Source organism: Empidonax traillii, unplaced genomic scaffold (assembly GCF_003031625.1).
Source record: "Empidonax traillii isolate 1590-97213 ecotype Southwest subspecies unplaced genomic scaffold, ASM303162v1 scaffold957:size654520, whole genome shotgun sequence".
Classification (NCBI taxonomy): Eukaryota; Metazoa; Chordata; class Aves; order Passeriformes; family Tyrannidae; genus Empidonax; species Empidonax traillii.
The window spans coordinates 470,256-485,899 of NW_020956150.1; the positions used below are offsets into that span (position 1 = coordinate 470,256).

The 15,644-nt window shown below is 50.3% G+C and overlaps 1 protein-coding gene across 2 annotated transcripts in view; it reads left to right on the plus strand.

Annotated features, from left to right (window-relative positions):
* YPEL2 (yippee like 2) overlaps window positions 1-11,153 on the plus strand; it is a 28,541-nt gene extending 17,388 nt beyond the window's left edge. For both annotated transcript variants that reach the window (XM_027903309.1, XM_027903310.1), the window contains exons 3-5: window positions 8,839-8,882; window positions 9,655-9,763; window positions 10,882-11,153. In XM_027903309.1, the coding sequence (XP_027759110.1) occupies window positions 8,839-8,882; window positions 9,655-9,763; window positions 10,882-10,971 (243 nt within the window). In that variant the 3' untranslated portion in view covers window positions 10,972-11,153. The remainder of the gene's footprint in view (window positions 1-8,838; window positions 8,883-9,654; window positions 9,764-10,881) is intronic.
* Window positions 11,154-15,644: the final 4,491 nt, after the last annotated feature.

Genomic DNA, 15,644 nt, shown 5'->3' on the forward strand with positions numbered 1-15,644 from the left:
AAGCTGCTGTTCATTTATTTTTGCTGTAGCTCTTCATGCACCAGGTTTATCAGCTTTATGCACGTTTCCAGAAGCTGTCCAGTAGCTCTTGGGTCCTTGCTTGTCAGCTCTTGTTCCCTAGTGAGTTGCCACTTCCAGGTATTATTCAGAGCTTGCCCTTGATTGCAAGTGTCAGAGTTGGAGCTGTGAGTGATGAACAGCACAAAGCTGAGTGGTTTGTAGCTCCCCATCTCACTGCTGGGAAGGTGTCTTGTGGTTCTTGGCTTCCCTGAAGCTTCAAATGACATTAATTTCAAAATGAAACGTGGATTGAGAGAGGCTTTCAGTTTTCAGTGGAACAAGGTGTCATCCAGGTCGTTAAATGGGCCTTTTCCTTCGCAGGAGGTCGAGAGTTTATCGGGCAGGAGTGAACTTTGGGAGACAAACCCTGGCCAGGACCCTTTCCCAGACGGGTTGGGATCTGTTGTTCGAGTCCCTCTGAGCAGCCTGTGTTGGAGAGGGAATAAACAACCAATGCCCTTTGCAGGAAAAAGTCAGGATGTGAAATCTGAGCCGTGTGATGAGAATTTGTAGTGCCTGTTCCCCAGCCCAGCCACCTCAGTTAGGTCTTTCTGCCCTCTGTAATTGCTTCCTCTGGGCTTTGCCCTGCAATCCCTGTGGTCCCTGGGATCAGATTATCCACAGTGGGATCAAAGACAGGCAGGATCAGGCCTCTTAATTAGTCAGGACATGGTTGTTTAATAGAGCAAGAGGTACAGCAGCTTTGTACCTCTTTGTGTAACTGTGTTTATACAGCAATTAACTCCTGTGTGATTGTTAAAATATTTCATTCTCTTCCAAAAAAAAGAAAAAAAAAAGAGAGAGGGGAAAAGGTAATAAATCACAATAGTTTTGAATTCCCTGTCAAGGAGGAAGAACAGGGTAAAAATGGATTTTTCTAATCCATCACTTTCTTTATGGAAACAGCTCTCCTTTCATCTGCTGCTTCCTCTGCCTAAGAATTGATGACCTGGGCATAAATAAAATATTGTTCCCATTTATTATCCGGGGAACTGCCAGGGCCGAAGGACAGTGAATCATCAGGGTTTGTGCTGCAACTGCTGCAAATCCTCAACAACTGGAGCTGATCAGGGCTGAGCCTTCCTGGCTTTGGGGAGGGTTTCAGTTGGAAAAGAGGGAATGCCAGCAGGATCCAGGGCCGTCCTCGGGGAGGAGGGCCCTGCTGGTAATTCCTGATTGAGAGCAGCAGGGAATGCTGGCAGGGAGCTGCTGGAGGAGTCTGCCCTCACTGTTGGGCCTGGCAGTTTTTCCCATCCAGCAGAACTGGAAGGGGAAGAAGGATGGGAAGCTGGAGCAGACGAGGAAACTCCACCCAGAGTCTCCTCTCATAAAATACACAGCAGCGTTCCCATGGCAATCACAGCTGTGAGGACAAGGAGCTACAACAAAGGTAGAAACTGAGGCTGAATACCTGGAATTTGGAGATTTCCAGGGATCTCTCTCCCTCCAGCAGAAGGAATGAGTTAAGATCAGATTAAGCTGAGCTGCTGGTGGAGTATCTCAAATATGAACACCTCCACTCCAGCCCAGGAATAAAATAAATGTCAGTATCACAACACTTTTCTTATTAATGATGAAAATTCAGGATTGAGGCAGTGGATTAGACAGTGAAGGGGAACTTTTATGACCTTCTCAGCAATAAGGTGTGTGTTTGGTGGCTTCATCAGGGGCTCTTACCCAGGGACAGAGAGGAGCTGCTGCCCTGGACAGATCTGCTTTTGCTGAAGAGCAAATGTGCTCTCCCTGTCAGCACTGCTGGTATTATGGGCTGTATTAATGGCAAACAGTGCTCCCCTGATCCAGGGACACTCACTGGTGTGCTGCTAATTAAATCACTTGTTGTATTAGCAGTTTCCATCTCCCATCCCAGCTTTGTGTTTGCCTCTAAAGGCCGTACAGTGGCAATAACTGACGTGGAAATAAAGGGCTTTTCCCTCCCCCTGCTCTCCAAAATGACTGGATTGTTGGGGGCTTTGAGCCTACAGGAAAACAGCAGCACTTGCCATGAGGGGGGAAACCCACAGGTGCTGCTGGAGCCTCTGCAGTTGCCCCAGGATTCCTTTATTTCAGTGGGGATGAATGTCAGCCTCCTGTTGTGACTGCTCTTCCACTCCCTGTCCAGCAGGGATTAACCTGTGCTCTTCCTGGGCATTCCCACAGGGCTAAAAACGCTCCTCAGGCAATGCACTTCCTCCTGTTTTGGCTGATTAGGCACTCTGGTGTCAGTAAATGTGTAGTTCCACATGTTGGAGATGATTAGGAAAGCCCAGCTTGCCCTTAGTTCTTCCCCCCAGCAGAGGTTGGTTCCCCATCAGATCACAGAGAGCTTTCCCTGCCCTGCCCAGGGATTTTGTCCAGCACTTTGTTCCCTGGAGCAGTGGAAGGGTTGGAGGATTGTGCACCCCACAAGGAGACAACTGGGCTGGTCCCAGAACTTGGGGCTAAATTCCCTTTCCACCTGCAAGACCTTTGGTAGATCTTTGGTTGCTCTGAAGGGGGGGCATGTGGCATCCATCCACATCCATCCACATCCATCCACATCCATCCACATCCATCCACCCATCCTCACAGAAGCTGTGCTGCCTCTCCTCTGTGTTAATGCAGGATTTTCCTTAGGCAGAGGGAAGCAGAACAGGAGAGGAAGGGGGTGGTTGCTCTCCTGGGATGCAGAGCCCTCCCTTCTTGGGCTGCAGGGAACAGGGATCTCGTCTCCCGAAGCTGCTCTGGTTGGCTCTGCCCCAAAATGAATGGCAATAATTGATTTTAAAAGTAGACACTCCATCTGTTCTTTTTCCCTGCAGTATTCCCATCCTTTTTCATCTTAAAATCAAGTTTTGAAGCGCAACAACAGCAGCAACCAGAGACCATCAGAATCACAAGAGAAGCCCCCAAACATTGGGAAGTTTTATAGAAGTAATAAACCCAGTGCATTTTTTTTTGTTTGTTTGTTTGTTTGCCTTCAGCAGTTGGGGCCTTTAGCTTCACATTTTGAAATCCCACTTTGAAGTCTGCGAGCTGGAAATACACTTTAAAAATAAATAGGAACAGAGTCCAGGGTCCCAGGGCTTTGGGGAGGAGGGGGAACAGCACAGGGCAATGAGAATTCAGTGGTGGGACTGAACTGAGGCAGAGCCTGCCAGGCCTGGGAGGGACCAGGGCACGGAGTAGATGGAACTATTTGCTCAGCTTAGTTTGTGTCAGAAATCCACGTGCTCGAGGCACAACAAACCCCTTGATCTGGGGCGATTTGTGTCCCCTGAAACCAATGCCCCTAATCACAGAGCCCGGGAAGAGATCTCCTCTCAGCCGCAAGCCCAAAATCTCCCCTTGGAAAGAACCCTCCCCCCCTCTCCCCGTGGTGCTAATAGACAGTGACACATGGATTAATAAGCGGGAATGTGCCCCTGGATCCTGACCCACTTAGATCCCTCGGTGCAGTTTTCCGTGCCCGGGAGCGCCGGCCCCGTGGGAGCGTCGGTGTCACCTTCGTGCTGGTGCTGACGTGTGGATGAGCACGGCTCCCGTGGATCAGGGGTCAGGAGTCTGCATGGATCCATCCTCCTGGGCAGCAGGGATGTGGTGGAGAGAGCACTGCTGCTGCCTGTGGTTCGGGATATTTTTTGGGATTTTTTTTTTTTTTATTTTATTTTATTTATTCAGCTTCAGCTCCTGGAAACGTGAGGGGATGAGGGAATCTCACTTGGAAAACTAAGCCACCAAAAAAAAAAAAAAATTATAAATAGTTTAAAATTAACTGCTAGTTGTGTTTTAAGGATCGGGAAGTGGGTATTGGGACACGTGGATTGTGGAGCACAAGGGCTCTGGTAGGTTGGAAAAGGGATGGAAGAGGCTTCACCTTCTCCTCTCAGCATCTTTGGGACTGTGCCCTTCAGTCTCTTGTTGTGGCACAGGGAGGGAGGACTCAGACCTGGCTCTCACAGCGTGGATGTTCCAAGGGCTGAAGGTTCTCCCCTCATGGCAGAGCAGGAATTGATGCTTTCCCAACAGAATGGGATGTAGTGGAAGCGTGAGATTCTTCAGGCACTGATGATTTGCCCTGTTAATTGACTTTTTTTCCTGGCAGTGTCACCATGAGCCTTTGTCAGGCAGCGTTTCATGGCAGTGATGCCAAGAGGATGTGGGTAAGGATAGGGATGAGGGATTGGGATTAGGGATGGGGATAGGGGTAGGTCATGGCTGTGTGTTCAGACCTTTTGCACTGTCTGGGCTCTCCCCACCTTTCCTGTGTGCTGAAAGCGCTGAGTGGGTTCCTGTCTGGACAAAAGGCTCTTATCAGGACACAGCTCGTTCCAGGAGCAGGGAATGCCAGGGTCGGATGGACACCAGGAGACAGGATGAAAAAACTGCCACCACATCTCCCACCAGCATTAAACCAGACAAAAGGCTTTCATCTTCCCAGGCTGAGCACCCTCCTGCTCATGGGCTGCTTGACCTGGGACACAAACACAGTGTGGAAGTGCTGGGATGGAGCTTTTCCAGGGTTGTTCCCTGTGTGTTTGCACAGCAGCATCAACTGCTGGGGAATAAGGCCGTGCTGAATTAATTGAACTATTTCAGAGATGAGTTTGGTCCGCTAATTCCATATCGATTCTGGGCTTTAAATAGCATTAAGGACCCATGTTAAAACTCAATTAAAACCCAGGAATGCAGTGGTGGGAACGGGGTAAGGTCACATCTGTGCAGGAGGTGGAATAATGCAACTGTTTCCCCTGACAGGGGTCTGTATCTGGTGTAATCGGAGCTAAATTGAATCTGTGTTTAATCTGATCAGGGGCTGCCCCTTCTGTGAGGAAGAACAAGGTGGAATTAATGAGCCCTGAGGAGGTCTGGGAGGTCTGTGTGGAAACAGGGACCAAGTAATTGAACTTGTGCTCCCTTGGGAAATAGCGGAGTGTGATGTGAGTAGATGGCTTGAAGTGGCTCGTGCTGGCCAGGCCAGCCCCGGAATCTGCAGCAGGGATTTTATTGGTGACGTTTCCCAGTTTTCTTCCCGCTGTGCAGTGACTCACAGGGAACCTCCTTGGCAGAGCCATCGTACACCTGGTGTGGTGGTTCCTCTAAACACACTGCAGGGCCAATCTTCTCCACCAAACCGTTATTGCCAGAATTAACAGGGCTTGGGAGGTGCTGCTGAGGCGGAGCTGTCGGTGGGTAGGTGGGATAACAGCAGGTGGGAACTGGGATTAAGTGTTCCAGGGAGTGGGATGAGGATGAGGAGAGCCTGGGGATTGGGACATACCTTCATACACAGACTCATCAGCACCCCAGTTGCACTGACATCCCACTTTGTCTTACTTAGAGGTCTCCTCTCCCTGTTCAAGCTTCAGATCTCCTCTCCCTGTTCAAGCTGCATTTTATGGGAACATCTCCCCCTCATTTAAGGGTCAAATCAGCAGTGAGAGCAGATACATCTTGCATCCAGTGTTGTGCAGATGACTGGAGCAACTCAGAACCCAAAGTTGTGTATGATGGTGGGAAATAAATGATCCCAGATCTTCTGAGTGAGGATCATCGGGTGGATTCTTCAGGCACAGCCCCCACGCCCGGGGGGTTCATCAGACACTTCTCCCCCTGCTCTGCTCTGTCCCAGCAGAGATACCACAAGCACAGAGAACATGTCCTTTTTTTGCAGAGTCCTGGTGGTCATTTGGCTCCCCCTGAGCTGCCATTCCACGTTTCCAGGCTGTGCCATGGCCCTCTGGAGGTGGCTCTGGACCGTCTGTTCCATTTGCATCCCCGCAGGGAGAATTATCAGTGGCTTTCAGGAGCGGGGCGTGAAGGGGCACACTGTTCCTTTTCCCTCTCCTACCTCTTTGGGACCATTTGCCTTTTCATTTTTGCTTTATTGGATTATTAAAAGGCTGCTGCCAGCTGGCTGTAGGTAAGTGGGGGTTTTCTCTGCTGCAGTCTGCAGAGAACAGGCATCCGTGTGGAGCCATTTAGTCCTGGCAACTGCTTCCTATTTTTCCAGATGATTCCAGCCAGCTCTTTTTGTGTTTAGCCTATTGTCAGATGCAGCCACAAAGGCTCAGGGTATTAATCCTGTCATCTGTTCGGTGTGTGGAGCTGCTGAGTGGGCTGTGCCGTGAATGAGGAGCTGGAGGTGCAGGGGGAGAGCGGGATGTGGCGTGGGCATGTTCGGAATCGGTGCCTCTTTCCCTGGCATCGCTGATTGAGTGTGAAAATTCCCTTCTGCGGCCCCGGGGAGGGGCCTGTGCAAGTGCAAAGGTCTGATGGTGTGAGGGCAGGTGGAACTGGGGCAGGCTGGAGTGGTTGGAGGGGCACAGCCCTTCCCTGCAGCCGGAGTGGCTCCTGAGGAATCCCGAGCCGTGCTTGGAGCAGACAGAGCTGAGCAAGTGATGCCAGGAGCTGTTGTTTCAGACAGCAAGAAGTCTGGATTTCTGTGTCTGTGTGTGAGATGCACCTTTGAATGTGTATCAGGAAAATCTACCCAGAGAAAATGCAGAGCATAGAAAGTAGGTCTGACTGTCACTTCAGTGAAAACCAAGTGTGTTTTGGAAATGTCTTGGTGTGTTTCTTTTAAAAAACAAACAAACAAGCAGCAACAAAAACAAAGACAAGAACATCCGCTTGTGGATAAATATACCCGTTTTTTCTGGGTTTGTGCTTCCCATTTACAGCAGGTGCCAGTTTTTCTGGAGAGCCTGAAGAGCAGGAACGTCTCCAGAAAATGCTCAGGTTACAACACCTGGATAAAACCCTCCTGTGCCACTTTTGTAGGGACATGGTCAGCAGAGGGCAAATGCCCTGGGGAACTTGTGGTTGCCAAACATCTCCAGCTTGTTTTTATATGTTTGGCCAAATCCTCAGCTTGCTGGAGGGGGAATATTAAGACAGCAGCAGCCCTGAGAGCTGAGCAGTGGTTTGTTGAGAAGTTCTGCTTGGACAGGGGATAATTAATGTGATTTTTTTCCCAGTGACCACCCTTAGGTCCCCTAAAGCACTGGCTCGAGCTGGAAGGAAGGGCACCTCTGAAAGGATGCTCCTGTGCCTGGGAGTGGAATGGAACAATGTCCAGTGAGCCCCAGCACAGCTGATGGTGTTGATTTTGTTTATTAAAGCCAGGCCTTTGTGCAGCAGCAACGGAAAATCCCATTTCTGTACCCATAAAAACCTTGCTCCCGTGGTTGTTGTTATTGGCAAACTCAGTCCCTTTGGTGTTGATGGAAAAGTATTTACTGGGCAGGCCTGCATGGTTAGCAAGCTTCATCTGCTTTCATTGTGCTCTGATGGGCACACAGGGTGCTGTGGGACTTGGGGTGTCCTCCCTGAATCCCTGTTCCCAGGCTGGTATCCCTGTCCTGCAGCGTGGACAGCTGATGTCCCTCCTGTTCAACCATTCCCAGGCCCAGCTGGATGTGGGGGATCAGCCAGCTGACAGTGGCAGTGACACAGAACTGCTGCAGAAGGATTAAAAGGAGCTCCTCTAATAAATGGAATTACACAAACACGCCTGAGAGCCGTGTGTGCTGTTTAATTCCTTCCCAAGAACGGGCATTCCTCAAGGAATGCCTTTGTCTGCCTGACAGACACGTCCAGGAGCCTGGGGCATCCTCTCTGAACCCACAGTGCCCTGAGTGGCAACTAATATTGGCCTTCAGCTCCCTCTTAGGAACGGTTATCCCTGCAGGACCGAGAGGGTTCCTTGCCAGGCGGTGATTTTGGGGCTGGCAGAGCCCTTGGTGCCGTGCAGACCTCCCAGGCAGCTGGCACTGCTGGCCCTGGCTCCCTGCCCGTGTGCCCAGGGGTGTTTCTGCCCACTGCTCTGTGGAAAGGATCCTCTGCAGTGGGGGATCCTCCAGGAGGAGGAAGCTGTCGTGGCTTTGACTTTGTTTGTCCACGAGGCAGGAGCTTTGCAGGCGTGGACAGATGGAAGGGCACAACCTTTGTTTGATGTGATGTGAGGTTGCTCTTCACTGAATAAATGACCAGTGTTAGAGTTACAACCTTGCATGTTTCTCTTTCCCCTCCAAACCCCGTGTCCCCCCTTTTTAAGGGTATTTATTTAGTCTGAAATCATCAGCTGAGTTTTTAAGAAAACCATTAAATATTCAGAAGTTCTCGGTGAGGCGCAAAATAAAGGATTAAATAGCCCAGAAAAGCTGCTCCGTGACTTTCCCAGCTCCTGCCCCTCGGTGCAGGCGTTCCCTGGGGTATCCCACGAGGGAACTTGTGCACAGGTAACTGTGCTCTTGTTCACAAGCACCCAGATGTTTAACTCAGAGCGTGCCTGTCACAGTGCCTTCAAAATGCAGGTGGCATTGCTGGTGTCAGGAGGTTTTTGTCAGCCAGGCCCCATCACAGGGAGATGTTGCAGAGGTGGCACAGGGGGACCTGCTGGCTCTTGGAATGCCAGGGACACCTCATCCCCTGTTTATATCCACTCCTAAAGATCTCCTGGCCCTCAGTGGGAACGTGAGGCTTGCAGACCCCTCGGCAAGGGCGAGGTGTTGGTAGAGCCCCTGGAGCAGGGGTTGTGTCCATGTGCTCCGGAGTATTCCCAAGGGGAATTCACCTGGTGTTTCAGGAGTGGGGAACCTCTGTGGGCACCTTGTTTTTAGGAAAGGGATTCAAGGGATCTGCAGGACAAAACCTCATCTCCCAACATTTCTCCGCGTGCTCTTTCCCAAGGGCCTGGATCAGAGTTTCCATAACCACCACTGATGGAGGGCAGGGCCTGGTTTGGCCTCTTTTCTCTCCCCCCAGCTGACTGAACTTTGTTTTCTTGCCTTTCAGTCCTTCCAAGGAAGCCAAGGACGTGCTTATCTCTTCAATTCCGTGTGAGTACTAAGCGTAGCACCCGCGGCCCGGGGGGTGGGGGGGAGAAAAAACCCTCGTGAGGGGAGCACAAAAGGAGAGTTCCCCTTAAAAAACCTCTGCCTGGGGCTCGGGAGCTTGGTGGAAATGTTCAAAGAGAGAGAGGCAGGAAGTGGCACTGATTTATATTTGATTCCTGGTGAGGTTGCAGATGAGCAGTGAGGAAAAAGGTGATTTTTTTTTTTTTTTCATCATCAGATTGAGAAATAAGAGCTAATGGATGAATCACTCTCTGCTCCAAGGATGTAGTTGGACCAGAGAGCCAGAATTTCTTAAATGCAGAGATAAAGGATCTCTAAATATGCACTTTTTAGAGCTAACATGAAACCCAAGTCTGATTTCCCAGCGACTGAAAATAGTTTGGGTGAGGTCACTGCTGGGATGTCTCTCACAGGAACTGCTGATTTCGGTTCCATTCTTCAGTTTTTCCATTTGGGAAAGCAAAAAACACCATTTTATCAATTTGAAGCTGAAAATCTCTCTCAAATGCCTAATTAGCACGAGCGACTGGAGCGTTATTAATCTCCTGCTCGGAGCTTCTGGAACAGAAAAAAAACCCCAAAATCTCATTTTACCTTTTTCGCTCCGCTCTGGAACTGCGGGGGAGATCTTTGGGTTGTCCTGAACCTCCTGCTTATGTTTTTAGGGACTGCAGTAAATTGCTGTCAGCTTTGCTGGAGGGTTTTTTGGCGTGGAAAAGCACTAATAGGGAGCCTCTCTGCTTTCCCCCCCCAGAGTTAACGTGGGCTGTGGCCCTGCAGAGGAGCGGGTGTTATTAACGGGATTACATGCGGTGGCAGATATTTACTGTGAAAACTGCAAAACCACGCTGGGGTGGAAATATGTGAGTACCACGGGGTCTCGTCTGCGTTGCCTGGGGACAGCTTTGGCTCCAGCCCTTTCCCAAAGGTGTCTGTGTCATTAGGACCGTTAATTTGGGCCCCCCCCCCAAGTGCAGGTTCCCATCTGCACCTTCCCACTGGGAACACTATTGAACGTGGGTTTATCTGTTTGCCGGCTCTTGCTCTTCATAAATTCAATTAGTTTCAAATAAAGGCTGGTGTTACATCCTAATTTGTGCTCCTGCAGGCACACTGGTTGGCCCAAATGCTCTGACCAGTGTCTGAACAGACCCCACTTTGTACGAAATATTCGTCACTAAATCAGCTGAAGGGCTGTGAACAGGAAAACATCAAAAATTGATGGGGGTGGAATCCATGCAGAAACACAGCGTGGATCCCACAAATGGAGCAGGGCACCAAGTACATCAGTTGAGTTCATGGTAAACAAATGCCAGTATTCCATAAGCAGCAGTGAGCCCAGGCCTCTCCAGCTGGGAATGACCTTTCAGGTGAGTTGCAGGCAGAGCAGCTGAGCAGGGCTGAGCTGCTGTGGAGGCTGCAGCCTCAAGAACTGAGTCCCTCCTGGTCAGGGCCATCAGGGATCCCAGGGATTGCCCTCTCCAGCTGTGCTGTGTGGAGGCACTGGGTGTTTCCAGGGCTGTGACCAGGGATCTGTGCAGAGCTGCTCCTTCTCCTGCTCCTCCAGCTCCACGGGAATTTACCATAACCCATCCCATTCCCAGGGTTGGTGGTTTCACATGTGCTCCATCAGAGAACCTCTGCATTCTTCACAAACTAATAAATTCTCCCTGGAGAGAGGTGGAGTTTATCACCAGTGATTCCTAAATCCTTGGTTAGTTCCAGGAGCCGTTGGCCTATGGAAATCTGCACCTTACATGGTGCCAGTCCTTTTTTTCCCAGCCTGTAAAGACAGCCAGGAGCAGGACTTAAGATTCTTCCCACATCATTTCCCTGACAGCCAAGGGGAACACCTGCACTTTTACTCCCTAGACAAGGCTAAGTCCTGCACCAGCACTGATCCATAACTCTGATTTCCCTCCATCTCATTCTTTCCCCTTTTCTTTTTTTTTTTTTTTTCCTTTGTTATTTTTTTTCCCAGGAACACGCTTTTGAAAGCAGCCAGAAGTATAAAGAAGGCAAATACATCATTGAACTAGCTCACATGATCAAGGATAATGGCTGGGATTGAGTGGGGGAGCCCAGCCCTAGCAGCGTGTACGAGAATGCCATCCAACCGAACATTGTACCCGAGAGTGAGAGAGTGACTGAACGCTTGGTTCCATGCATTTAGAGGCTCTGCGACCCGGGAGCATCTTCACACCCTTCTCCATCTTTATTGGTGACTGGCCTCTAAATTCCTGTCTCTCTGTCTCTTTGCTTTGTATCTGTTTGTGAGTTGACCCTGGCTGCTTCTCTCTCTGTCCCGGCTCGGAGGACGCGCCGAGTGCCGGAGCCATTCCCTGTGCCCAGTGCTGGAGGACGAACTGCCCGTGCCCTCTGCGGTGGCGTTTTTACCATGGAGAGCTCTCGGTGCTGGGGGGAGGACCCGAGGTTTGGGCAGGAGGAGGAGGAGGAGGAGGAGGAGATCCGAGGGGGTGGGCCCCAGGGGAATCGTCACAGGTTGACCCTGCACTTCTCCTTTCAGTCCTGGTTAAGCAAGGCTTGAAACTTCACTCCCTGTCTGAGTGGACAGACCAAATACCTCATGGCCACGCTCCCTCCCCACCCCAACCCCCCCGCTCCAGCCAACCTGGCTGAGCGCAGGTTTGCCCCCATGAGCCACTTGCAATCTGTGTTGTGTTTGCTGTTTGTGAACTCCTTGTTGGAGGGGGCAGGACCTGAAGGCTGCAGACATTTCCCTGCCTCTCCTGGGCCTCACCAAACCCCCCCTGGAGCTGGGCCATGGGGAGCACCCTCAGGGGTCAGAAACCACATCCTGACTCCTGAGCCCTCAGAGAGGGGGAGAAAACCACTTAAGGCACAAGGAGGCTGGAGCTGCTGCAGCTCAGAAGATGCAACAGGGGTGAAAAATAGGTATATGTGAGGCAAGAAAGGAAATTCCCTAGAGGAGGGTGGGGACAGACTCGGTAACAGAGGGTACCCCTTGATTTCTGGCCTCCCCTGAGCACCCTTGGGGGTGTTTCACCAACCCTTCACAAGTGCAAGGAGGAAAATGCTGTTACAGGATCTTTTCCTTAAATCCCAGGCCCCAGCCGAGGTCTCCGTGTGGGAGCCTGGCAGAGGAACGGGGAGAGGAGGGAGCAGAGGACCTGCTGGTTGTATTGCACAGGTGGATATTTCAAGCCATGAGGTATCCCCCCCACCCCCCAAAACCTTCCCCCCTTTTCCCACTCCCAGCAGCCTCTTTGCAGACACATGGGGGGAAAATGGGATGGGAAGAAAAGAACTTAAGAACCTTCCCCCTCCCCCTGAAATGATGCCTTGGAGTTTAAAGCAGGGGGTAAATTGTGGGCAGCAAAACTGCAAGGGGATGAGTCCGTGCCATTTGAATTTTTCCATTGTGATTCCTGAGGACCTTCCCGAGGGGGATGGAAGGGAAGGGGCGTCGTGTGTGAGAGGGAAAGGCGTAGATGACAATGTGAAGTTTTGCTCTGCAACAGTCCAGCCAGGAACTGGTGCATAACTCAAGACCATTGAACTGAATTAGTTTTCATCTCTCTGAGTGAATTTTCCTTTTGTTGGTGGAATTCTTTCAAGTAGGTTAATCCTTGGGGAGGGGGGTGGTGGTGGTGGTGGAAATCTTTCTTAATCCAGAAGGAAAGAGTATTGTGCAGGGGGTTGTGACTCCTTACGAAAGGGGAGCTTTGGAGCTGTGAGCTGGTGGTGCTGGATTCCACCCCGAGGGATCAGGCCTGGGGGGCTGCTGGGCCAGAGTCCCTTTGGTGTTGAATTGGGTGGGAATGTGAGCAGAGACACCCCCTGAGGGATCAGGGGGGGGATCTGAGTGTTGGGTCCTCGTGCTGAAACCCAAACCTGAGGAAGCGAAGGCTGGATTTTCTCTCAAAGCTCTGGTTTGGAGAGGGAAGGGAGTTGGGGGCCGGCCTGGCTCCTGCGGTGGGTGGAGCTGGATCAGTTTGGGGCCAGCCTGAGGTGGCTTCTGCCCTCACCCTTCTGCTATGGCTGTGTAACAGTTGCTTCAGCTTTTGTTTCTGGTCGTCCCTGCTTCCATCATCCACGTTCCCCTCAGAGGTAAAAACCTACTGGAAATCAAAAAATTCCACAGCACCCACTGTGTTGTTCACTCTGGCACTGAGCTGGTCCCATTTCCCTGTCCTTTGCTTGGGGATCCGTGACAATTTATTGGGTTTTGAGTAGGGGGAGGTCATTTCTGTTCTTGAGGGAGCTCTTCGAGTCTCCACAGACACAGAGCCTTTAAAGGGGTCTGGTTGGAGCTGGGAGGAGTAAGGAATAATCCCAGATCCTGTGAGTTTGAGGAGAGCACACAAGGGCTCATCTTTTGATGTTGGTCTTTGGAGTGATTGCTGATAAAAAGTGCTATAAAAGGCAGGGCTGTCTAGAGGACTGCTCTGAGAAATAAGAACTGCAGAGAGCTGGTTTTTATCTCTATATTTGGGACAAGAAAGGACAGTGATCCATCAGATGGGGCTGTTTTTAACCGGTCACAGGTGCTGGGCTTTTAATGGCAACCCGTCTAAGCTTGAATATGAGATCTTAATCTGCTTTTAATTGGTTTTGTCCCACCAGCATCCGCAGAGTCACCCACTGCTGAGAGTGACAGGAAAAAAGCTGTGTGGCTGTGACTGTCCCCAACCCCCAGGGAATCCCCTGGAGGGAATGCAGCGCTCTGCACAGGGACACAAGGAGAGATGGGCTGGGGATTGTTGTGTGCTGGCTGCCCAGTGAATCTGAAGTGCTTCAATCCAGCCCTGGGAGCAGGGCTGGGATCTGTGCTGGGGCTGCCAGGCCTTCACCTGGCAGGGTGGATGGAGCCAGAGCACAACCAAAGAGCCTCAGGCAGCACCCCCTGCTCCTGGGGGGGCCATCCCTGAGGGGCTGGAGCTGGGATAACCAGCTGGGAGATGTGGCCCATGGAAAAGGCAGTGCCTGAGCTCGTGGTGCTGCTTCCCACGGGTGCCATTCCTTGGGGAAGCACAGCCAGCAGTGGGTTTTCCTTTTGTTTTGGTGTGGTAGCCTCGTGTCTGGCAAGCTGTGAGTTTACACCCCCACTCCCTCCCTCCCTGTCCACCCCAAAGCTCAGACTTGAGTTTAAAAGTTTAAAACTTAAGTTGAAAATTTAAGTTTTAAATTGTTTTTTTCTCCGGTGGGTTATCTGGTGGCGTGAAATCCCCATCCCTGTAATAAATATTCAGATGATAATATATACAAAGCAGAAAAAAAAAACAACCAAATATCCCCAGACATTATCTTGTGAAATATACTTTTGTAAATAATATTTAATTTAAAACAGACAAACAAAAAATAATAATATATTTGGTGCTGTTTTCTCAGAGCCCCCTCCCTGAGAGCACTTTTTCCTGTTGTTTATAAATAATGCCGTTTCCTCCCGGAGTTGTTGGAAAAGCACGTTTAAAGGGAAACAAAACAATCTGCGTCGCCCTCCCTGTGTTTGTGGCGGGAGAGGGGACTCCTCCTGCTCCCACCTGCACAGCCCAGCAGAGCAGGGGGGCACATCCAGGCCTGGAATCTTCCCTGGCACCAGTTTTGGCTGGAGTGAAGCAGATCTGGAGAGGGGATTGAACATGAGCTGCAGCCCCTGAGTTGTTGGAGGCTCGAGGGGCAGCAGGGAGGGAGGGAAGGGGGGAGGTTTTTAACCAGTCTTTGTTTTTAAACTAAACCACAAGTCTCTGGACATGGATCCTGGTTTTCTTTCTGAGGTTTATTTTTATTTGTTGTTGTTGTTTGTTTTATTATTTTTTTTTTTTTTTTAAAAACCAGGCTGCTACATAACAAATTAGAGTAAAAGTTTACCTCTCTGGCAGTGAAGTTCATTTATTTTGTTCTCCTTTCTGTCTTTTATCTCCCCTGTTCTCCCCCTTTCCTTGTTTTTTTAATTCACTGGGTCTCTTGTTTATCCCAAAGTGGACCAACAGCACAAACCACTGGGCTGTGTTTTGCTGGGCAAGGAGCAGTTTTCAGTGCTCAGTAACTGTTGCAAGCTCTTTAAAATCTCTGCTTTTGGTGCACACGATTTAAAAACACACAGGGAAAAAAAAAAAACAAACACCCAAACCAAACCAAACCAAGCGACCCTACGAGCGAAGCCCGTTGTTCTCGTGCCGATCAAGTGAGAATTCCCTCGGTGCCTGCACCTTCCTGACTGCTCTGTGAGTGTGTGGCTCATGCATTTTCACTGCCTTGATTTTGGGAGCAGCGTCGCCTTCCCGACTCGGGGGTGAGGAGGGGACACCACCCCCCCACCCTGTGGGATGAGCAGCTTGGAGACACCCCGAGCTCACCTCTTCCCACCAGGTGAGAGGCCTCGGCCCTTCAGTGCTCAGAAACAATCAGGTTAGACAGGGACAGTTCTCGTTCTGTCGCAGAATCCTCGTTTGAAAAAGGATAAGCGGAAGAGGGGAAACAAAAATCATCCCGAATTCAGAACAAAAAAAAATTAAAAAAAATAGAATAAATCAGCGTATTTAAAAGCAAGCAGAATGGCATCGTGTCAGGTACAACCACCAGTGAGCTGTTCCCATCGTCCCAGCTGTGTGTATCCTTCGTTTTGTTCTCCACAAGGAACTGGGAATGCTTTCCCCACTGACAAAACTAAGGACGATATTTCCAATACCAGCCTGTCTGTGGATGCTCTTGTGTTTACAAATTGTGTACACTTTTATTTCTTGGCTCTTATTTTAAATT